Raw genomic sequence first — 24,441 nt, 5'->3', positions numbered from 1 at the left:
ATATATATATATATAGCTCTTACTAGCAAATTGGAGAGCTGAATTTAACCCCCAAAATGACAAAAAATAACAGACATAAACATAAAGTCGTACTCTCATTAAAAACCTCATGCAATCCACAAAGTAAATAAAAATGACAGGTGGAACTCCCATACATTTGAGACTAGTCTTGTCAAAATCAATAGGAAATTAAATTTTAAACTCAAAGTCATTTTTGTTATGTTATTTCTACTGAAATATACCTTGCTTTTTCTTACTAGATGCAAGATTCCCAGGGAAGTGAACAGAAGGAACTATGCTGTCTCGATCAATGCGGCATATCTGATAAATACAATGTGGAGTAAACCGCAGTAGAATGCATACAGTATGGCTCCAAGTTTATAATGTGCAAACCACAGACTTCAATGTTATACAGTGTTTAGAACACATACACTAAAACACAGAGATGAGTAAAGGGATGAGAGACAGCAAAGTCAGGACAATGGCAGATGAGCCTGGGGTGTTTTAAACATGTTCAGCTAAATTGAAACACTTTTATTTCTTAAGGTAAATTTATAGTACATATGTGTCTAGCATATTTGGTTTGGATAGATGTCCGAAATTCCCCATTAGAAAATTCTGGAAAAGATTCAAGTCAAAATTTCTGTTTACTGAACTGAGAAAGTGTTCTGCAGGGCAGCAGGCTACCTGTAAGGTGGGAATTGAGGGGGGTGGTCCCTAGGGACTCAGTCTGCATTTGCTTTCTGAGTGACTGCTCAAAGATAAGAGACCTTAATGTTTGGAAACGTAAATGCCCACTTCAGTCTACCTAGCTTGTTACCATTGAGTTGTCCTGAAATGGTATTAGTATTAAAAGGGAATTGGGCTGTTAAGAATGGAGCATCCGAGGTCCAGGAAGGTCATTCCTTCTGTATCCTCACTTGACTCTGAGGTCTCTGTGTGATCCACACAGTGGTTTCTCTGGGATAATGGAGGTCAGCTGAGACTGCTGCCTGTGCTCTGGCTTAGTGTAGCCAAGGGCATGCCACAGAGGACTGTGCCCCTCCGTACAGGCCACTCAGGGACTTCATATAGGTCAGACGGCACAAACTTGGGTGGATCTCAGGAGGATGTGTGGTGACGCCTGCTAATTTATGGTCGACCAGTAACCTCATGGGCAGCTGGAGTCGACTGTAGGATATGAAGTGCTGTCTGGCCTCAGAGTGGGCTGAGCAGGGAGTGATGCATGACCTTCTGGAGGTAAGGGTACCTGGACGAAGAGCTGCAGCAGGGGAGAGTGGGTCACTGAGGGGTGCTGTGAGGGGACTGTCCCACTGTGCAGCACAAGAAGAGGGAGGTGCCACAAGAGGGCCCAAACTGTGAGCTAGACAAAGTCACAGGCACAATAAGGACTCTAAGTATTGCCAGTATTTCAAGGCCTATGAGAAAGAGGTCATGGAGCCAGCCATGGTGTATCAATGAACACCCCACTCTGATGTCAGGAACATAAAGTTGGGGATACAGAAGGATTCAAGGACATGCCCCAACACCTGCCAAACTGCAGCTATTTAGTGTTGTTTTTGGCAGACAGTGGCAAAAACTGCAAAGCTTCCAAGTCAGAAAGAGTGAGACTGTAGCTAAGAACTTCTCCAACTCTCCCCTAATGCATCCTTCTTCCAAAGGTCACTAAAGGAAAGGAATGAGACTGTAAAACAAGAATGGCAAAACGCATAAAGGTGGAAAGAAAGCCAGGCACAGTATTGCACATCTGTAGTCCTAGTGCTCTGGGAGGCTGAGGCATAAGGATCATAAGTTTGAGTCCAGCCCAGGCAATTTAGTAGGACTCTGTCTCAAAACACAAAATAATGAAGGACTGGCTATGTACCTCAGTATGAAGGTCCTAGGCTCAATTCCCAGTGATATGAAATAATGAAAGGGAAAAAAAAGAAGGAAGGGAGGAAGGGAGGAACGGAGGAAGGAAGGAAGGAAGGAAGGAAGGAAGGAAGGAAGGAAGGAAGGAAGAGGGAGGGAGGGAGGGAGGAAGGGAGGAAGATCCGTGGCCCTCCAGCTAGGGCCAGCTGCAACTGGGAGAGGGAGTATGGACCGCAAGTGTGTTCTCAACAATTCAGTGATTGCCTGCCTCATCTGAGGTCAGAGTTCATAGAAGGACAGGCCTCCTAGGCTTATTATAGGGGTCAACATAAATATTGTGAGTGCTTACAACATGAGCATCTGAGGACTGGAACACTAACATTTGTATAGTAAAGCAGTTTTCATACTGGTCCAAGCAAAGAGCGAGCTGAACAGCCTCCCTGTCCAACATCACTCTACAGGGCTTTGCCACTTCAGGCTCCCTCTGACACTCAGGTCCTGAGCAGGATTCACCTCCTTTCTTTCTTGGGCTTCAGTAACTTGGTGCCCTCCTGTGGGACATCCCTCCAGACCTGCATTTCAGCAGCACTCCCTTCAGCCTCTCCTGGAACCAGATCCAACAACCCTTTCTCTGAAGATCCCAGACCTGGAAGCCACAACCTGCCATGGAGCCAGCAACACATGGTCCTGGCTCCTGGGACTCAGGGTTTCATCAGTGTATTTGTTCATCTTATCAAAGGCTCTTGTTTTCTCTGTAGTGCGGCTGTGTTTAATCCATGCCACAGACAGAACATAAACTCGTCCAGCATCACACGATTACTTCAAAATATTACTTTTTCCTCCTTAATTAGATGGCAAGCTGCTTTAAAAGTAACCTTTGGGACATTGATCAGCCTAAAAGATGGACAAGATTAAACTCAAGTTCCCCAAAGTACTGGTTTAAGACTTCAATTTACTTGTTAAAATTAATCCAATTGAAATATTGGGATTTATAAATCTCTCACAGACATTCCTACTTAGTTTTTAAATTCATGCTTCCTTTCTAGGCCCTCGAAATATGATACTTGATTATGATGCAATATGGTAACATATGAACAAAGATTCTACCTGAAAAGGCTTTGTGCAAGAGGTGGAAATGCACATGCACATGCACGCCTTTCACCTATTCATCAGAAAGGGTTCAAAGGTGACACAGAAATGGAAATAACACTCCAATCCAATTGGAAAGAGCAAACCAAAAAATGCTTCCTTTGCTGATGAGAGCTAAGAGGAAAACTTGTTTGATAGTGGAGAAACGGGGCATCATTCTGCCTAGGACATGGTGATCCACATAGAAAGCTTTCACACAAATTTCAATGAAGAAACAAGTCACAGCCCACCCATTATCAGAGCTCAGGCCTGGGGTCTTCATTTCCTACTGCTAGCTCCCTCAGCACCTTGATGAATGTCTGTAAGAAGTGAGGATACCATGGGAGTACTCCATGTGTTTGACTTTTTATTATAACTACCACCTGGGGCTGCAGTGCTGACAATTCCTTTCCTTATGCAAGTAAAATGGACAGGACTATTTAAACAGACAAGACATCTGCACCTCATTTCTTTTGAGAGCCACAGACTTGAGCACAATTGGTAAGCATTCAAGTGTCTCCTTTGCAACACACCTCCCCATCCACCTTGGGGGGACCAACATGAAAGAGACCCTGCCCTTTTCTTGCATTAGCCACAAAATATCCAGGAGAAAGAATTTAATTCTACACAAAGATAACTATTATAGAGATCTCAGTATTATGTGGGCTGCAGAGGGCCTTCCGTGTGACTGCAAATTACGGTGATTAGTTCTCTCAAAAGTTATGGCCTTTATGCTGCATGTAATACCATCAGGAATGGGAAAGACAACCCACATATGAGGATAAGTATTTATAAATAATGCATCTGATATAGGACACATACATAATTGTTCAATTCAATAATAAAAAGATAAATCATCAAATTTTTAAAAAGAACATTAGTTGAGTAGACATTAATACATGCAAGACATAAAAATGGTCAATAAAAACATGAAAAGATGCTCCAAAGCATTAGTTATTAGAGAAATGCAAATCAAGACAAGGAGACACTGCTCCACACCCACCAGAAGAATGATATCCAAAGAGGTGAACACTAGCAATCACTGGCGAGAAACTGGATCCCTCTATCACTGCAAGGGGACTGTAAATGTCGGAGTCACTTGGGCAATGGATTAGAAGCTCTCCCAAAGCTTAAACATACCATCACCATATACACAGCAGTTCCACTCCTGTGTTTACCCAAGAGAAATGAACACACACATCCACACAACAACCTGCACAAAAATGTCCAAAGCAGTGTGAGACAACAGCCCCAAAATGGAAACAATTCAGATGTCTGTCAACTCATTAGCAGGTATATTAAAAAGAGGTACATCCCCAATATGTATCCATTTTCCTATGAATGAGTCTAATTTCTCATTCTTTATGGCTGAGTAGTATTCCATTTTATAGAAAAACTACATCTTCTTTATCCAATCTCCAACTGATGGGCAAATGGGATGTTTCCAAGTTTTAGCTATTACAAATTGGGCCACTATAAACATGGGTGTGCATATATCATTCTGGTATGAGTCTTTTAATTCTTTGGGAAAGATATAATCCTAAGTGAAATAAATAAGTCACACATGTAAATACCGAATAGTTTCTCTGGTGTGAATAAACTATAGTGGTACATAAGATCCTAATGATATAACTGACATCATGAAATGGGAAGAAAAAGGCTAAAGGTGTAGGGAAAGTTGGAAGGGTAGGGGAAAGGTAATAAGGACAAAAAAAATGAGAAAATGAAACAATGGAAATAAAGTGTTTGTAAATGGGGAGGGGAGGAGGGGGTGAAGGGAGGGCAGAGACAAGGGGAAAAAATGAGAACCAAGACGACCTGTCATGTAAAGGTATAAGATCCCAATAATGAATGTAACTGTACTGTATAGCTAAAACGTACCAATAAACTCAATAAAAGGAAAAAAAAGAGGTACATCCCTGCAATGGAATATTATTTAGCAATAAGGAGAGATACCTATTATGATGTGAAGTGACAGAAGCCAACACCTATTTATTTCATTGTCCCATGTGCAGAAATCTTCCACAGTAAACCATGCTCTAGGGACAGATAGGGGGCTGGAATGGGAGGGACCAGGCAGGAAAGGACAGAAAGTAGGCACGGGATTTGACTTTTAGGTGATGAAGTAGCTCTACATTGTGGTGACAGCTCTGGGAGGACACTAAGAAAAATGTGGTTTTGCATACTTTACATAGTGAATGGTATGGCCTGTGGGTCAGACCTCATACAGCAGTGTATGGCATTCAGGACAGCCCGAGGCAGTTCATGAGAAGAAACTCCTAGAGCATTTCATGATGGTAGCACCTAACAGAGGAGAAGGCATTCTTGTCACGTGTCTACTTGCAGCTCTGACCCAATACTCAGAAAAGATCGGGGGATTTTTCACAAAGTCTTGGGGATTCAGGGGCTTAGGGATAATGGGTGAGCTCCTCCACATATTTGCTGGATTACAACACAAGATAATTTAGACCCTAAACAACCAGGCATGCTTCTGAATGGAGTGGAGCGGGGTATAAACAGCATTTAGTCATTATATAAAACAACTATGCACTGTTGAGAAGCTGGATAACTATTTGCATGCTGATAACAAGTACCTCTATAGCTATTTAATCTTGATTAAATGTTACAAAAACAAAGAAAGCTCGACTCAAAGTTCTCACAACTAGCTTAATTAGTTGGTACATACAAGAAAAATATTCCCATGTAAGAACTGCCAGTTAATGAATTCAAAATTATTTCTCTGTGTTGCGGGGGGAGACTGAGATTGAGGGTGAGAATCAGGAGCAACTCTAAAATCTCATGAAGAACAATAGCATTTTGACCACTGTTTAAATCTAAAAGAAAATCAATGCCCCTGGTACCATACTGATATGGGCAATATATTACAGATTCATAAAAGGGTCTTCTGACTTTTTTCCCCATGAGGCCAAGAGAATTTTCCATTAGTTTTCAAAAATTCTTCTTAAAAAGAAAGACTTTCTCAACTTTGGCTTTACTGGCTCTGGGAGATGTACAAACTATCCTCCAGTGTTTATTCTGTGTCTTTCTAAAGTTGATGCATCGTAAGACATGCAGTCATGTTCATTCCCAAATCCAAACAACCAGGACGTTAAGGATATTTTTTAAATAGAACTTCTATTTAAGAAAAGAAAAAGGATAACTAAACAACTTCTCATTGCAAATTTACTCTGAAGGCCAACTTCCAGAATATGCAATAGGGCCAGCCCCAAGTCAACTGTGAAGATGTTGTCAGGTAGAATAGAGGCCAGGGCATTTTGTTCTCCATACTCAGGACTCACAGGAGGAAACACGGGACACCCAAATGAGAAGGTTGTTACTTAATCCCCTCACCCTTGGAAAATGTTTGAAAAGACTCTAGATTCTTATTCAAACTTGGTTTCTTTGGGACCCTGAGTTCTGCAGAGGAGGCCAAGGGAGATGAAACAGGGATCTCACTCAGCAGAGGGGCCCTTCTTCAAAGTGTGTTCTGACTCTGGTCCTGCATGCAGGGTCTTGGAACAAGGGTCTGTGCACCACATGGATGTCAGTCTTGACTCAGAGCTGCATTCAAGGCGATTGCAGAGAGGACTGTGGGGCTTCCCAGCAGCAGAGTGGGTGGCCCTCACCATTCTGCTCCACATAGGGCGCGGCCCTGTCACAGCCATGGTGGAGTGCCATGAAACCTGCTGTTCCCAACAATGGCTCAGGGACACTGAAACACCATAAAGCATACTCTGAACTGTCCAACATCTAACTGTGTTTAGAAAACTTACTGGCAAATACAGTGTGCCAACTTGTGATTATTCAGAAATGGGAAATTTGCAAACTGGAATATTCAGATAATCAGAAAATATCTTTGGACCCTTATTTCAAGATGAAGCAAATGGATTAGTCTCGAAATTCTTTTTCTTTTGTCCTTTTGTATATTGTTTGTCAGGTTCCTGGCCTTGAGCCCTGATCTCCTGCAAGAAAGTATGATGCAGGTCAAAAGAAAGACACAGAAACAAGACAGATAGCAGGGAACTGGAATGGGCCACGCTGAACATGTGTCAGTGAAGCTGAGCATATGGCAAGAATCACAAGCAACCAGGTCCATTGGTATTTATTGCTTATCTATGCATAGGTAAGAATAGGGTAGAGAGGGCCAGGGATTTAGCTCAGTAGTTTTGCTGCCTGCCTTGCAAGCTCAAGGGTCCGAGTTTGATCCCTGGTACCCCCCCCAAAAAAAAAGAATAGGGTAGAGAGACTCATGTGGCATCTGGTGATATCAGCTGACACAGGAAAGGATTGAAGAAAAAAGGATCAGACATACTGTCAGAAGGAGGAGTGGAACTGACCAATGGTCAGTCCTGGTTTAACTAAGAAGCTACTGAAACAATTAAGGGAGGAGTAGCTCTGGGGATGGAATGTGGGTTGGAGCCCCCACAGTCCCTGGCTGCAGTATTATTGCACTAGGAGCCCTGCAGCTTCACAGATCAAGACTGGGATCTCCGTGGCAGCCGCTGGCGCAGAAGATGTACTAGCCCACGACACCATGCATGCTCCTGTGAGTCATGTAGGCTTCAGTCCAACTCCGGGTACATTATAGCCAGTTATGAGGGGAAACGCCTGCTCCATAGTACAGCCCGCTCTGACTTTAGTCACGGTGGTCTGCCACATATTTTTCCAATAATTCCTACTCATTTTTTTCTTGTTTGCGCTTTTTCTTTCCTCCATTCCCATCTTCTCACAATATCTCTTGCTGTTTATTTCAACAAGAGAGCTTTTACTACCAAATAGCTTGTTGGTAAATAGCATGTAGAAACTGCTCAGCCACGTTTATATAAGCACACAACACAGGAACTACAACATGTGGCCTGTCACTGAATAAATGCATAAATAGCAAGTCATAAATTATTCTTTTCACTTTCAAGCAGCTTGGCAATATCATGGGAGGTAAATGCAAATGCCTCGTCATTTCTTCCCATAAATGCAAAGATAATCCAACCAACATAGACAATAGAGGAAGAGAGAGGGCAGGAAATGAAGATGAATTTTCTGAATTCTGAAGGAATTAGCTCCCTAGGAATGATAAGTAAAAACCAAGGGCATAATTTGAAGGAAAGAGTTCAGGATGAGTAAAACACATAGATAAAATCCTACACAGTTGGGTTACACATTTCATCCTACCAAATACTTAAATGTGCATTTACTATAATGTGTTTCTGTAGAAGCCTATGGATACCTCTGGGCCAGAAAGGATTATTTGTGCCCAGAGTTCATCAGGAATCTTTGGCTTGTAAGTTATACTTTTGTTTTACACAACCAATTCCTTCTAGTATTGTATCAAAACATGATTATAGCAGTTAGAAAGTACTGCTGGCAAACATTTAACCACAAAAGCATATGGAAAGTAACAGGAAAGAAAATAATGTTACAATGTTTCCATAGCATTTATTTTGCCAATGAATACATGCTATGCATTTATATGTAGTATTATATAATAATAGAATGTTTTGAAGAATTGGGAAGCTAAATGTAATAAGACATTTTCTAAAATCAATATTCATTTCTATCTTACTTTTCTGAATCTTTACTTTTTAAAATTATTGTCTACCTAATCTGGAAGCTCCTTAATGAGAAAGAAAAGTAGACATAAAAGGAACAAAAGTATCATGAAATCCACTGAACACACTGACAGAATAAAAGAATGGTTGTGGACAAAAACGTATTTGTTTTTTCTCAGTGAATGAAAGAAACTTAATTTTCCCAGCTTATCATCTCAGTTAAACTGGTAAGTTTGAAAAAGCATGTAACTATGGTTTGAAACATAAATTTAAATGTATTATCATATTTTCCAGATACACATTCTATTAAGACATACCTATACAGGGTCATGGGGAGAAAATGAGAACCAAGACCTGGCATGTAAAGGTACAAGATCCCAATGATGAATGTAACTGTACTGCATACCTAAAAAGTACCAATAAACTCAATGGAAAAAAAAAGACATACCTATATTTTTAACATGTGATTATTTAGGAGAATCCCATCAAATGTGTCCCAAATTGTCAATTATACCATATGTGCCTATGTATTCCAATGATCCAATAACACAAGTTCATAACAAGATTCCAATGATGAGTAACTGTACTGCATACCTAAAAAGTACCAATAAACTCAATGGAAAAAAAAAGACATACCTATATTTTTAACATGTGATTATTTAGGAGAATCCCATCAAATGTGTCCCAAATTGTCAATTATACCATATGTGCCTATGTATTCCAATGATCCAATAACACAAGTTCATCACTGGGATCAAGCCCCTCCTCCTGCAGATACTGGTTGACTATAAGACACTAGAACCTATCCAATCTCTCATGCCTTCCAACATGGCTGATCTGACTCCTTTCCAGGTTCTTACCATTTATCACACAATACACAAGCACAGAGAGAAGGTGAAGGGTGGCTGCAGACACCTCTATTCTATCATCAAGGTCATCCAAAGGACTTTGGTTTAATAGAACGTTCAGATTTCCAGGGACTGAAATCTCAACTCCAGGGCCAGGGCTCAGCAGCAAGAGAAGCTGCAACCACAGACCTATAAGTTTCCTTGGGAGACAGCGGGGTATATGCACACACTCCTGTCATCCATCTGTGTCCACTGAGCACCTATTACCTACCAGGCCTGGTCTAAGACACATGCACCATGGAGAGCTGGTAACACATCTCCTTGTCACACTGTGTCAGAAAACATCTTTAAGGATGGCTTTTTCATGAACATTGTGGATAGAACAGGTAATCTGGTACAAATACAGGATGGCTTTACTTGCATAAGAGAAAACCCAAATAAAACTGGTTTAAATAATAAAAGGAATTTCTTATATCACATAACCAAAATGTCCCAATGTAGTATTCACTTCAGGCTTGGGTTGATCGAGGGTCCACCCTCATTTTTCTGTGGATTTCTTGTCTTTGCTTCCTCTCTATGCTGGCTCTGTTTATAGGATGTCCTTTATGGTCACAGGTGTCTGGAGAACTGCAAGTCAGGCCTCTTAGCTTCCGTATTCCTTCACAGTTGCTGAACAAAGGTCTCAAGGTACATACAATATGAACTGTTTGGGCCACATGCTCCTCTAAACTTGTCATTGTGGATGGGAAAAATGCCACGCACACATGTATGCACACACATGCATAAACATATTATATATATACAAATACATACATGTTCATACATGCATGTTCATACATACGTGCAAATGCATATATATATTCATCTAAGCATTCCGAAAGATATGATCAATTTATTTTAATTCCCAGACTGTCAAAGGGAATATATATATTCATCTTTGTTGGAAATGAAAACTTATGTCATTTAATTTTCTTTTTTTTTTTTTTTTTTTTTTTTTTTTTTTCTTGGTACCTGGGATTGAAAGCAGGACCCTGTGTTTGCAAGGCAGGCAGTGGAATCACTGCACTAAATCCCCAGCCCTGTCATTTAATTTTCAAATGGCTCAGTCTTTGCATTAAAAACTATGAAACCTATGAAAGACTCGTTGGCTGGAAACATAATGCCCATTCTACCGTGGTTTGCCTTCTCCTATTGTTCCCCCAGACAGTGGCGTTCCGCGAGTCTCTTTTATCTGTCACGTTTCAGGGACAGATGAGCGTCTGCAAACACGGAATTGCATACACAATGGTTAGGGCTGACTAAACTTTGTCTTTTCCGATGCTGAAGTTGGCTCTGGCAATGACGGCACTATAGAAGTATAGGGTCCAGGAGATGCTTTCACAAAGGATGCGGGGGAAGGGAGACAAAACCTCGTGAGCTGTTATTCTAGACTCTGTTATTGGAAACACAAGGGGAGCTCTCAAAATTTCAGTCGAGTGGGTTCCCAACAAATATTTTCTACCACTGTGTGGGTTAAAAAGTCTTCTTACATCTCCATAATGCTTTCCTCCTTGTCAGAACTCATCTGACCTCACCAGGGGCTGTGCAGGTCAGGGAAACGCCCGCTGGACTAGAGGTAAGGGCTCAGGACAGGGTCTCTCTGGGCTAAACATAAAACATCCTCTGCAAACAAGCCCTCTCCACCTGCCACATCCTCTACCCATGTGAAGAAATGCGGTGAAGTAACCAAGTACCCCACTTTCTCCAAATTCCTTCATAAAATCTGCTTTTTTTTCTTTATCCTCCCATTTCTTATTAGTCTTTCTTCTAGGTCCTCTGCTGCCAGTCTCACTGTGAGGAAGGATGAGGGCAGCAGAAGGGAGCTCTTTTGATTGCCCAGGGAGCTGAGGAGTTTGCATATTCCCCTGGGAGAGTAGGGCTCTTGTGCTTCTCGCCTCCAAGTGTGGTGTGGACAAGGGCAAGAAAAAAAAAAAAAAAAAAAACTATGACTCCCCCATTTCTGGCATCTCAGTGGCCTCCCAGCAGACATTCCTCCTCCTCTCCTTTGTGAGCTAATGAAATTCCAAATGCAAAGCTCTTCCTTTGGGGGAAGATGTAACCCAAGATGCACTGCAGCTCCGCCGCCACCATGTGTCTCGCACAGCTGGCTTCCTCTCCTATCCCTCACTTAGCCTGGGAGTATGTGTGAAGGGAAGTAATGGCTTTGTCCAGTCACTAGCTGAGAAACTACTCTGCAGAGTCTGGAACTGGACTCCATTTGTTCCTCCCAGCCCAGTGTTGCCGTCCATGCTCCATGCTGAAATGGGCTAGTGATACTTTAATTATTGTCTAAAAAATAAGTGACATATAAAGGTACCAAGGCCTTAGATAAGAGTGCCTGGCCGAGGAGATGGTGCTATATTTTGGTTACATTTTCAGGACCCTCTCTGAGTTTCAAAGCTTCACTGGAAAGCACACGGCTGAATATTCCAGCATGCTGGCTCCTCCCTGGACACCTTTACTCAAAGTGGCATCTGAAGTCTTCCAACATTGCTTCTGACACTGCATTTAATAAACCACTGATCTGTAGCAAATTGTGCTGCCACTGATCCGATCCTACTGTAGGGCTGATATACAGGAGCTTGGTGTGGTGTGGCTAAGAGTTACTGAGACTTCAGGGTAGTAAACACATTGTAGATCACACAGGAAATGTGATGTGATGCATTTTCACAAGAGTTTTGTCTCCTGCTCAAATCTGCAGATGCCTGGCAGTCTCAGCTACCTTGGATTATGCAAGAATCAGGGAATCGCCCACGATATGCTTCGCCTTCGCGCCATTCTGTCCACCTCAGGATATGGTGAGCAACAGAGGAAACATCTGGAGTCTTCTCTTCTGTTCACATGCACATTTAGATCACAGACAAGACTGGTACCCACTGGTGTTACATGGCAGCTCCAGGAGCTAGCTAACTCATCTCCACCCTTCGCCCACCTTCCCATGGTATATTCCCACAGGTCTTATAAAACTGAGATACAATTCCATCACCTCTGTTTAGGGTTTTCAGGATTCAGTTGAACCCCTTGCAGAGGCTCCATGGCCATGCCCACTTGCCTGCTCCCTCCCTAGGCACACTGACTTTCCAGCACTGTCTGCTCAGCCACCGCCTGGCTCAGGAACTCACCCCAATCTCAGACACTACCCCCTCATCCCATTCCCCTCTTCAGAGGGCTTCCCCAAATGCCCAGACCAACTTGTTTTCCTGTGCCTTGTTTAGCCCTGCCCAAGCTGAGGGATTTTCCTCTTTCACAAGTTCTGCTATTTGAGATAGCAATATTTTTCTAGGTAAATTCTGTATCTTTTCTCTAGTGGGATTTGAATGCTATGAGGACAGGAGCTGTTTTGCTGGCCTGACTTCCCTCAGAGTGGGTACTGAGTCCACCTCTACAGAGCTCCCCTGGACACAAGTGCTGGACGTGAGGTAGGACCCTGGAGTGCCATGTAGACCGCCAACAATCTTAGCCCGGATTATTTTAACACCTTAATCTCTACACCCAAGTGGACATTCAGACTCATGCTGACCAGCCATATCCTGCTAAGGGCCTGAGCATTGGCATTCATCTTTTGTGCCTCAGGCCTGCCCTGCTCCAGACTAGATGGCACTTACCCTCAGGGAGACCTCTCTGTGCTGGAAGCCTCTGCTTCTATCTGGCCAGCTGCCTCCTCCACACATGGAACTCTGCCCTGACAGTGGCATCTATTGCCACTGTTGCAGTAGCAAACTGCCACAAACACAGGCTGGTTCTCTCTTTCACAGGTCAGGATGGCAAAAGTCTGATGTCCACTCCACAGGCCAGCAGGGCTGGACCTATTTGGAGGCTCTGGGGATTCGTGTCCTTGTCCTCTTCAGCTTTGTGGATGCCTATGTTCCTGACCCACAGCCTCTTCTGCTTACTACAGTCAGCGTCTAACATCACCCCCATATCTCTTCCGAGGCTGAACTTTCTTAGTCTCCTTTTCAAGGCCACTGGGGGTTACACCATGGGCCTAGGGTCATCTTCTCATCTCAGAATTCTTAATATGATCACGTCTGCAATGCCCCTTTTGCCATACACAGTAACATGTTTGGGTTCTTGGGATCAGGCTGTGGCTATAAGGAACATCAACTAGCCTTCCACATCCACCAAGGACACTGCCTAAATCGGGACATCTGCTAAGTTCTTTCCTGGACACTGCCTGGGACTTCAGGAGGTCCAGGAAGGGTGGGAGTTGTGGGGACCACTGAGCAGCCCCAGAACTGGAACAGGCCTCAAAGAACTATCTGTACCTTATTTTCTGCCCCTGAAATCCCAGCAGGAAATAGTGGCATTGTTGACTGGCACTTTTTTTAGAACTTTGGTCCTGCTGCATTCCAGCTGATACATATGATCAGGAAACAAACATATGTGTCCACTGAGAGTGGGCCATCTGATTGTTCTGTACCCGATGGTAAACATGATGTTTCCCTGAACCTGCTCTTCAGGTCACTGCTGACTTCAGTGCATGATGTGCTGGCCAGGGATTACAAAAGCGGAAAGGAAAGCAGGAGGTATCATGTTTGGGCAAATGGAAGAAAATATTTTAAAATTGCTGAAGATACCAGATATGCAGCCTTTTTATTGTAACTAAGAGAAGACCGGGCTATAGGTTGGAATAAGTTTTAGGATCATGTTAAAATGAAGCCCTGGCCTTCTGAATTTGATGAAGCCATGGCTGATGAAGCCGTTAAATGCCTGGAACATGGAGGCAAGAGGTACATAGCAGTGTCTCACACACAGCAATTCTTCCTCTGTGTGGGCAGGTATGAGACAGGCAAAAGCACAAGATTTGAAGACAGAAGACTCTAGAATGAAGACAAGTTCTAGAATGAGCAGGAATGCCTCTTGTTCCCCTCACCCCAATGCAACCTGTCTTGGATAATCCTGAGACCCACCAAAATGCCCCCAGGGAAGCTGTGTGCTCCAGAGAGGAGACAAAGCCATAAATAAATACACGCTCTGTCCGCTGTGGAGACGTGGCTGAGATGTATCCACTCACTGCGCTTCTGGTCAAAGCACCACATTCTTGCCTGCTTTTCCATGAACAAACAGATGACTCTCCTGCTTTTAAGAGGCACCACTGTGTGCCAGCACATGGCACAGACTGAGAGAGCTCTTCATTTCTACTCAATGTAATGCAGCTTAAAAGGCAATTTTAATTTTTATAAATTTGTCTGAACATTTATTGAAAGTTAAAGAGAAAAAGAAGTGAAGAGAGAAAAGTAGTAGAAATGAAAAGAAGAGAGAAAATACACCCTGCACACAAGTAATGTCACTACAAGAGTAAGAAGACAGTGGCAACGAGGACCAGTTGCCAAGGTCTTTTATATTTTCCTTCTGATGTCAGATCCAGGCTGTCTAAAGCTGTTCTACACATGTGCTGGGCTGTGTTTTGCCAGCTCTGCTGATTGACAGGTGGCATTAAATGGCAATTTTTAAATGACCAGACATGTAAGACCTGTTGCTGTGTGGAACATTAAGTCTCTTGCATCTATGCCGTATCAGTTTTGTGGGTCAGAGGAGCAGAGCTCAGCAGACCATGAGGAAGAGAAAGAGTTTGCCTGGTGTCTACCTCACTTACCACACTGCCCTTTGCTGGGTGCCCACAAGACAGTGTGGACAAGCCATTTCATTTACTGCTGACCCAACCCTAAGGCAGGTGTGATGTTGACTTGGCAAAAGAGGGAAGTGAGCTTCAGCAAAGTCACACAAGTAACAAATGATTGAGCAAGGACTCAAAACATGGGGTCTTCCTGCAAAGTCATACCCATGCCCACTTCCACAGCATGTATCATGGGCACAGACAACCAGACCAACTACCATAGGAGGATGAAGTAGACATAGGAAATTATTACGCATCACTAGCCAAGCCTACACAACTAACTAGCAACCAGCACAAGTGCATTCCTCCTGACGAGGACCATGCCAATCAAATCACTTCTTCTCCAGCAATACAGCTCTGTATATCTGAGGCAACAACTCAGAACAGCCTGTGTATGGAGCACCTTAGACAGGATGGGTGCTCTTAGGTGCTAGAGACACAAAGATGAACAAATTGCCCCCAACTTCAAGATGCTTGCACTAATGGCCCAAGTGACAGACAGTCTCAGAGGAAAAGATTACTAGGATAGAATGCTGGTACAGAGAAAGTAGCAGATGAGAGGGTATCTGGAAAGGAGGACAAGCATAATGGCGGGGGGTCGACCTCATGGTGGTGAGAAGCTCTGTGTCAACTCACTGCATGTGTCAGCTTTCCTGTTGCTAGACACAATACACTACACCTACAAAGTAAAGGAGGGGAGGTTTCATTTGGCTCAAATTTTAAGGGGATTCAGTCCATGGTCAGCTGGCTTCAAGGCAGAAACATGGCAGAAGAGCATTGTCTCAGTCATTTTCTTCATCACTGAAACACAATACTAGACATCCACAATTTAAAGGAGGAGTTTTATTTTGGCTTATGTTTTTAGTCCATAGTTGGCTGGCCCCAAGGCAGGTAGACATGGTGGGTGGGTCTGGCAAGGGGAAAGTGTTCACCTTATGGCATCTAGGAAGCAAAATGGGAAGGGAAGACTGGGGAAGGAAACATATCCTTTGAATCATGCCCCCAGTGACCCACCTTCTCTGAAAAGACCTTACTCCTAACAGCAAGTCAGCTATTATGCCCCCAACAATCCAGTCATCTTCCAAATACATGAGCTGTGAAGGACATTTCACGGGTGGTGGAGCAAAGCTGCTTAATTCACTGTGGCCAGGAAGCAGAGCAGGGGAACAGCACCAGAGAAGAAGTGGCCAGGTACCAGATCTAGATGCCATGGTCTCCGTGAGTCATTCTGCCACACCCAAAAGTGTGCTCCACCAGTCTCCAGGGCAGTCTCAAAGCCAATCGAGTTGACATTCTGCCCTAACCCCCACACTACCCCGGCAGGGTGGAGGGACACTGACACAAGCTCAGACTAATGCTCTATATTTCCCACGATCATCAATCTCATACATGTGAGCTCCACCAAGCTAGAGAGGACATCCCAGATTTACACCTCTTCTTGCTCCCTCATTTTTCTATACCAGTTGCTGGGTTCCATTGCCACAACCCTCAACACCACAATGCATCAAAGGAAGAAGTAAGGTGTGCTGACGAACATTCAAAGACAAGGGTCCAGATACGGCCAATCTCTGAAGGGCATACGGGACAAGAATGGACAGGAGCTCTTTGTATATCAGCTCAAATAAACTCCACATCAGGTTTAAAAGTTTTATTCATTTCTCTGTTGGGGTAGATTCTGAAAGGACTGATTGAGTTATACATCAAAGTCCACATATTTTCTTTTTTGCTAAGATCTACAACTATAAGTCATACTCACTCTTGCATTGTTTCTGGGGACTCTCTGGGATAAGGGCAATTGGCTAAAACTGCTGTTTTGAGTCCAGTAACCCATCTGTCCTGTCTCCTAAGCTGACAACAAACTAAGCAGAATTCAAGAAGCCAAAAATGTTCTAAAAATAAATGTCCCTTTCTGTTTTGCCTGTTTTTCTTTCCTTCACATTCTCTTCAATGTCAACCAAGCAACCGGCGTGGCTTCAGCAAGAGGATCTCTTCAGGCCTTTGCAAGCGTGCCTCCTGTGCAGGGGTAACATCATGTACCATTTTCTCCATGGCGTCCCCCTTTGACAGGAGCCCCTGATTGCAGATGCCCACACATGCTGGCAGTCACTGGATTCTCTGTACCTCCCCAGCATCAGTCCAACCCACTGCCACCCCCACCACTTTTCCTGCAGGCCTCTCCAGGCAACTTCTCCACCCTCCTGTGCTTCATGAGCCTTTCAGAACAAGCCGCTTTCTTGCTTTTCCGTGCTTAGGAAAAGACTGTCCACAGGATACTCTGGATGTAAAAATCCATGTGGAAATTAACAGTCATCTGTATTCAGATACTGAAAGAGCACACTTATTCTGGGCTAAAAGCAATGAGAATGATCTGGGTGAACAACATATTAAGCAGGCATGGGAGCATTTCTACCGTGACCATTCCCAAATAAGGTCTTTTAACGTGGAGTGCCTCCACCATCTCTCTTATAAATTTGGCTGCTGGGTTTAATGAGTAAAAGCTGCAGGACTGTGGGCCATGGGTAGGAGGTGTGTCAGCGCAGCTGGCAGCACAGACCCTGACGGCTCAGGCCACTGTGGAGACCACTCTCCAAAGTAGGTTCCAGACTTGTGCTCTGGCCGGCACCTATCTAAATCCAAAGATGGTGAAAGTGCGGTACTGGAGACACTGCTCAGTCTGAAACGTACTTCTCTGCCTCTGCCACAGGAGGAACTGTATCAGCCAAGAGCCTACACACTTGTCCTCTGATTCACTTTTTGAATTTTACTAGTTCCACAGAAGACATAAATTGCCAAAAGGACAACCAGTTCTTTAAGAATCTAGATCCTTCTGAGGGCACTTTCACCCCTCTGGCACCCCTCCTGCTCAGACATTCTGTGTGAGCCCGTTAAATACAGTGCCAACTCCAGAAACAGTCTGGACTCATCTCTTCTTTACAAAAGCGCCTATTTCCATGGATTATGCTTTAAATGACAGCAGTGAAGATTAAACCTTCATTGCAAATAATTTTAATTCAGCTATAACCCAGGAAAGCAGGCTGGATGGTGATAGCACTAATCTGAAACAGATGTGTACTCACAGGGGCGAGGGAGAGCAGGCTGGCGGGAGCAGAAAAGCTACTGTGCTGCAAAGTTCTCTACAGAGAGGGGTCAGCCAGTCAACACAGTGCAGCCCCATGGAGCACCCACTTTCCCCCACCGGCGTATGTTACTTTGCAAGTACTGGCAGTTTGAAGCTGTCATCCTAAGGTTAGCTCTCTGTTACAGATGGGCAGGCAGGTGATCAAAAGGATTAAGGGCTCTGGCGTATGGCAAGAAGATGAGGGAAGTGACCAGTAAAGGAAGGGGCAACCAGTGAAGTCTCAGAGGAGCTTAGAGCTGGGGATGGTGGGTAGCGGGGACAGGTACAGAATCCTTCCTCCACTGCTGAATTGCAGCTGAATGAGCCTCCGCAAACCAGCCCTTGGGGAAAAGGCTGGCTGCTGCTGGCATCAAACAGGGCTCTCTTCTCTGTGGTCTTATCAGGATGCCTTGCAATACAACTCAAGGAACTAAGCAAATGACGGCATAAGACCTGGTTGGTCTGAATACTGCTTCTTGCTGCTTAGTAATAAATCATAGGTGTGTGCTTACTGCACATTGACCCTCCATACCCTGGTGTGTAGGTTCCTCATGTTTAATAACAGCTATACCACTATTATATTACCCCAGTTAAATTGTCAGTAAGAAGGCTTCATATCTGTGAATCAGACATAATTAACACTACTTCATATAGAATATGTTTGTGCCTGATCCATTTGCATGATTAAATGACACTTGCAGCTTTACAGGCTATTTGTTGAAAATTTCTACTCCTTTGAGTTCAACTTCATAGCTCTTACAAATGAAAACCTATCAGCAAGCACAGCATGCCAGCAAAGAATGCAACAAAACATAGCTCAGTGCAGCCAGGAACAAAGGCAGGTCATTCTAGAGATCCCCCTAACCACAAACTAGTTTTGTATACTTAACAAGCACAGAACTTGAAGCAGAAGATGCATCACATTTCTGCCTAAGTCCCTGGCTACCAACTCCACATCATATAAAACAGACTCATCCTTGGTTTTCTGCATATCAAAGGAGAGAATCCACGGGCAGCATTCTGGACATTCCCAATGATGCACAAACACTGACCAACATGAATGTCCACTCATCTTCAAGCTTCAGCCCCAACATCCCTCTTTCCATTCTCATCTCTGCACCAGGGGCCCTGTAATTGCCTCAGAGAATGCAGGACCTGACCATGTGTTCTTCTGCCCCATATGAGAAAGGGCTTGACTCGCAATTGAAGAACAGAGTGAAATCCTCTAGTAATTGAAAATCTGGATAGGTGGGCAGATGTTCCATCTTTTATTTATTGTTCTTTCATTTTATTCTACATCTGAGTGTATGAAAATTAGAACCAACAGTCTTCACTGCATGAAGTGAATGATGGAAGCCTGCTAGCACGTGACCTTGTGGAATGAGGGGTAAAGGCGACCAAGAAAGAAAAACGGGCAAAATCTCAATTGCTTTGGTTTTCTTTTCACATATTTTTGAAAAAGCAACAATATTTTGAGGTATTTCTTGGATGTAAGGAGAGAAAGCATGTAAAGAAAAAATTGCCCAGATAAGACAGATCAGACACCACAACCACAAGGAATTAATTGTAGTGTCTTTAAAATAAAGGATAAATGCACAAAAATGAGCAAATTAAGCAATCACTAATATGGGCCATTATTTGTATTATGTGTGGTCTCTTTGAAAAAAAGCACAATAAGACCATGTTTAACAGAATTTCTTTGGGCACATTGATTGAGAGTACCTGAAAATTATTTTAGAGATGGTTTTCCTGGAAACCACCCAAAATCTAGAAAAAGTGTTTACCTATCAGGCACCAAGAATAACCCTTGATGGAAAACTTTCCAGGAAGCTTTCTTTCTACCATCCTAAGAGCCAACACCACTCTCAGTATTTGTTGGGACCCTCACAACATTTACATTATCATTATGTACATTGTTTACATTATGTACATTATGTACCATTATTACATTATTTACATTCACCTTATGTTTTCCTGAAAAAGGAACAAGCAATTGATATATTTTCACGTGTGAGTGTAGACAACTTTTTATTATCTATAACCAGGAGGAACAGAAATAAATTGGCAATTGACCTAATTGAACTATTTCAAGTCAATAATACCAAGAATCTCACAGGACTTAACTCCAAGAGCAGGCTTCTAGTGACTTGTTTGCCTCGGTTGCTAGATAAGTTCATTGAAGGCAGGAGTATATCTTTATATCCCAAACTGCTTATCACAGTGCTAAATTTTTTTAACCATATGAAAAATTGAACAAGTAAGTGAAACAATATTCTTTTTCCACTCAACAATTCACATTCCAACTTCCCAGCTGAGGGCTTATATTTTGTGCTTCTCACCACTAATAATCTTAGAGTAAAAATGTCATTTTTAGGTAAAATGGCCCAAATAATAGGTCACCAAAGAGGACCCTCTTCTGGCTTTGGTAACTCCATATGAAATAATTCTTCCCTATGTCAACTGACCTTGCATAGTGATATCTTTAGCAAATGAGTAATTTACCTTAGTAAATAATATTTTAATTAATTTAGAATCGATACTGCCTCCAGGAGGACTATACATCAGCCTTTGGAGCCTCACACCCTCCGAGGCTCTGCTGACATATAAGTTGGCGCGGGCCATTCCTTCCTGCCCAGTGGGGCTGAAGCTCTGTTAGGTGGGACATACACACTGGAGCATTTTCTTACTCTAAAAGCCGTCCTCACTCAGGGCGAGGTGACCTGCACCAGTAATGCATCCCTGGATAAGTGCAGCTGACTCATGAAGCAGACATTCGTGATAAGAAAAAGGTCTGCTTCTATCCCAGCCGGAGGATGGTAACTCCATCTGAGCAAATGGGGCTGATCTTATCCTGTGAACAGCTTGGAGAAACATCCTGGGGGAATTGATCTTCCCTTTGGCACAAAGGAAGGGAACAGGAACTCTTAATCACCAGGCGGAGAGTTTACCACTGAGAGGACATAAGCTCTGGTTTATACAGAATCTGCAGCCATCGAACAACATGAAAAACCTCAAACATTAGCCCAGGAAATATTAATAATATCAACAATGAATAACTAGCAACTAAGTGTTTTATCATCCACAGTCCTAAGTTAAATATATATGTATATAGTCACATCTTAATCACCAGCCATGTAAGAACAATTACCATTTTTATTTTGCAGTGGAGAAAGAGGGTTAAAGTGGTTAACTATATTGCTAGGGAAAGGAAGAGTAAGAATTTATGTGCACCTGATCATCATCAAGAGTTTTCTGACTTCAGAAAAGGCTTTTTAGAAAAATTTTAGGTTATGGAGCACATTCCAAAATATCCCATGGAGTAATTTCCTTTTAAAATTCACAACAGTAGCCCCCTCCTTATGTCTCACTACATGGTAAGCTCTAACAATCATATGACGCTACAGGGCTAAGATGGATAAAAGATAGCTCTGCTCCTATATAAAGACCATTCTTTCAAACACTTGAGCCATGGGAGCATGGGCAATCCACTTGGACTCCCCGGTCCTCTGCTTCCTCATCTATAAAATGGACCACTGAATGAGCCCATGGTCACAGCTTAGCCAGGTCAATCATGCCGTAGAACCCCAGCTTCTTTGTCAGACATGGCTCAGGAACTCATGCAAAGTGTCCTGTCCATCTTTCCTTCAGAGCCTCCAAAACCACAACTGCTCGAGTGAGTCACCTGGTCATTGCACCTGGTACAATGCTGATATGTGACAAAAATATTTAAGTCAATTTAAGCTATCATTCACAAAACATTTCTGAATATTACTAAGTGGCCTGGCTTCCACATCAGAGGCTTAACAAATGTTGGATTCTAGAAATAAAATTTGTTTTAAAGCAGGCATGACATCACCAGGACTGAGTCTCTCCTGAAATAAAGACATACTCCTTTAAACTTAAAGTAAAAACTGTTAATTTCCTGTTTATTCCACTAGACTTTGAATTGCAAAGAGCAATATTCTTTCAGTCTCTGTGCATATTTAAAATACAATCCTCACAGTAACAATTAAAAATGTTTCTTTTTATACTATGAATTTTCTTTTTTATTCATGCTAACAGGAAATATACAACTACGCTCAGTACTTTAGGTTCTGCTTCTCAGTCCTTTTAAATTTTACACTTTTGGATGAGTACTTCTTGGCCTATAACCAGTTGCCATTACAAAAACAAACAGGCAGCTTCTTTTGGAGAAATGTGGCTGAGGAAGAATATGGAACTGTAACTCACTGGTCTGAAACACAGAGTATTAGATCCCCCACAAAGTAGAAGTGCCCTAAGGCTACCTGGATCTGCATTATTTTGGGTCTGTAATGCCCAGAAACAGTCCTGACTCTCAGAATGTTCCCTTAAACATGTGCAGAATGAACTCTCAATTTATCATGGCTTGTTTACCCTTTGGCAATGGAATAAAGATAGTAGAATGTGTTTCCTGGATTTTCACAAGCATCGAGTGACAGAAAATTTGTGAATACACTTGTAAAAAATAGAGCATTGTATTAGCATCGACCTTCTCTGTTCAGTATCCAGCACAGAATCTGGCACATAGGAAATATGCTGATTCCCTGCTGAAAGAACACATTCTTTTTCAGTCCTTTTGACCTTCTGTATATCTGATAGTTAATTTCATTTTCACATTAAAGAAGCTTCTTTCTATTCCTCACTTTGTTTCTCCTTATGGTTTTTGGAAGTCCTTCCACAGTCCAATTCTCCCGATGAGCCTCAAAACCAGAGTGGAGTCTCCCTCTGCGGGATTTTGGAAACTCCAGGGTCACTGGAGTCTCCCCAGTAACACTTGGAATTTGCTTGCATGGTGCTTCCCCTAGCAAGGGCAATAAATGGAAGGAGACAGGGACTGTACAATAAACCTGGCATTTCAGTGAAATAGGGAATAAAAATATACTTGGAATAATGCTAAGTACTGGTCTGAGTTTCTGGTTTTGTTGACTCTAGATTTTTACAGGGCCGAACTGCCTCATTTCTCTCAACTTTAGGTTTAAAGTAAGCCCTCCTCCACTACTGGGTCAATAATTTTATTTTTCTGAAGCTGATATTTTAATCTCAGAGATCCCATCTAGCACTCCCATCCTGAGCTAGGGTATAGCAGCAGAAATTTTTTCCAGAAGTAATTCCTTGCTGCTTTCATGTCTATTCCCTGAGCTTTGCTTAAAGATCTCTTAATTGTTACAGAACACTTGCCTGTGTCTAATATCACAGCAGCTGGGACAAAGATATTCAAGAAGAAAATTGTGACATCGTTCCAAATGAAACCAGAAAAAAAAAAAAAAATTTCCATGAAGCCAGGCCTGAGGCAAAGGGGAGGGCAATGTCAAACGAAATCTCCAGGACATAGGTCCTGTAAGCTACCTCATCGCAATGCCTCTTTATTTCTTCAACACGTTTCACCATTTTGCCCCCTATGGACTCAACAACGTGATCTGGACACTGAGATGAAGAGCTTAAGATTTGGTTGAGGAAATAAAAACCACCATCAAAGAACCATCCACTGACGACCGGACATCCGAGGATGCTGAGACGAGGGACACTGGGGAAGGACAAAATTTTTCAGACTCCTCTAGGCTTTCGGGACAAATCCTGTCAAAACCAGGGCTGCGGGATATTGCATCAGGCACTTTGCTCCCAAAATCGATCTTCCACCGCCCGGAGCCTTTGTGCCGCTACCCGCAACCCCGTCAATTCTACGATGATTTCAAATACTATCACCATCTACACTATGAGGTAGCGTTTGCCTACCTCTGGCAGGGCTAAAATAAACCAGATCCACGCAGCCGCGGGCAGGGAGACTCCCGAGGTGCCTTCCAAGCACCTCCACACCATGCAGGAGTCCACCTGCATTGACCGACTCCCAAATTTTGTGCGGACAGAAGCACTGGACAGAAGTCTACGAGGTTTAACCCCTGCTAAGGACTCGTGTCCGTCAATTATTATTGTCCCAACAAGATTTGGATCCGTTTTTATTTGCTTTCAGGAAAACTGGGCCAGCTTTCAAATAACTTTACGTCTCAGGCCTGGGCATGGGGTGGCCTCCAGCGGACAACTAGGAACGCAGAGTCCTGCACACGCCCACTCCGGGCGAGGGGACCTGGACCTGCGCGCCCCCCGGGCGATGCCTTTACCTCGAGCCGGCTCAGGCTGGAGCTCTTGGAGCGCGACTTCTTGCGCAGGTACACGGAAAAGAACCTGCGCACCGTGAACTTCTTCATGCCCAGATCCATCGCCCCGCGCCCAGCCGGGAGCAGCCGTAGGGCCCGCGGGCGCGCATTCCCGGCGCAT

The 24,441-nt window shown here is 43.2% G+C and overlaps 1 protein-coding gene across 3 annotated transcripts in view; it reads right to left on the bottom strand.

The window, feature by feature from the left end:
* The window catches only part of Rps6ka2 (ribosomal protein S6 kinase A2), a 347,571-nt gene that overhangs the window by 142,755 nt on the left and 180,375 nt on the right, over nucleotides 1-24,441 (bottom strand). The window contains exon 1 of one of the 3 annotated variants that reach the window (XM_010610556.3): nucleotides 24,285-24,435. The exons of the other annotated variants lie outside the window; for them this stretch is intronic. Within the exon in view, the coding sequence (XP_010608858.1) occupies nucleotides 24,285-24,383 (99 nt within the window). The 5' untranslated portion in view covers nucleotides 24,384-24,435. Of the gene's footprint in view, nucleotides 1-24,284; nucleotides 24,436-24,441 lie in introns of those variants that run through there. 3 annotated transcript variants of the gene reach the window in all.

Source organism: Fukomys damarensis, unplaced genomic scaffold (genome assembly GCF_012274545.1).
Source record: "Fukomys damarensis isolate Sample0158 unplaced genomic scaffold, DMR_v1.0_HiC HiC_scaffold_14, whole genome shotgun sequence".
In the NCBI taxonomy this organism is placed as follows: Eukaryota; Metazoa; Chordata; class Mammalia; order Rodentia; family Bathyergidae; genus Fukomys; species Fukomys damarensis.
The sequence above is the reverse complement of the archived record's forward strand: the minus strand, read 5'-3'. Positions and strand labels throughout refer to the sequence as shown.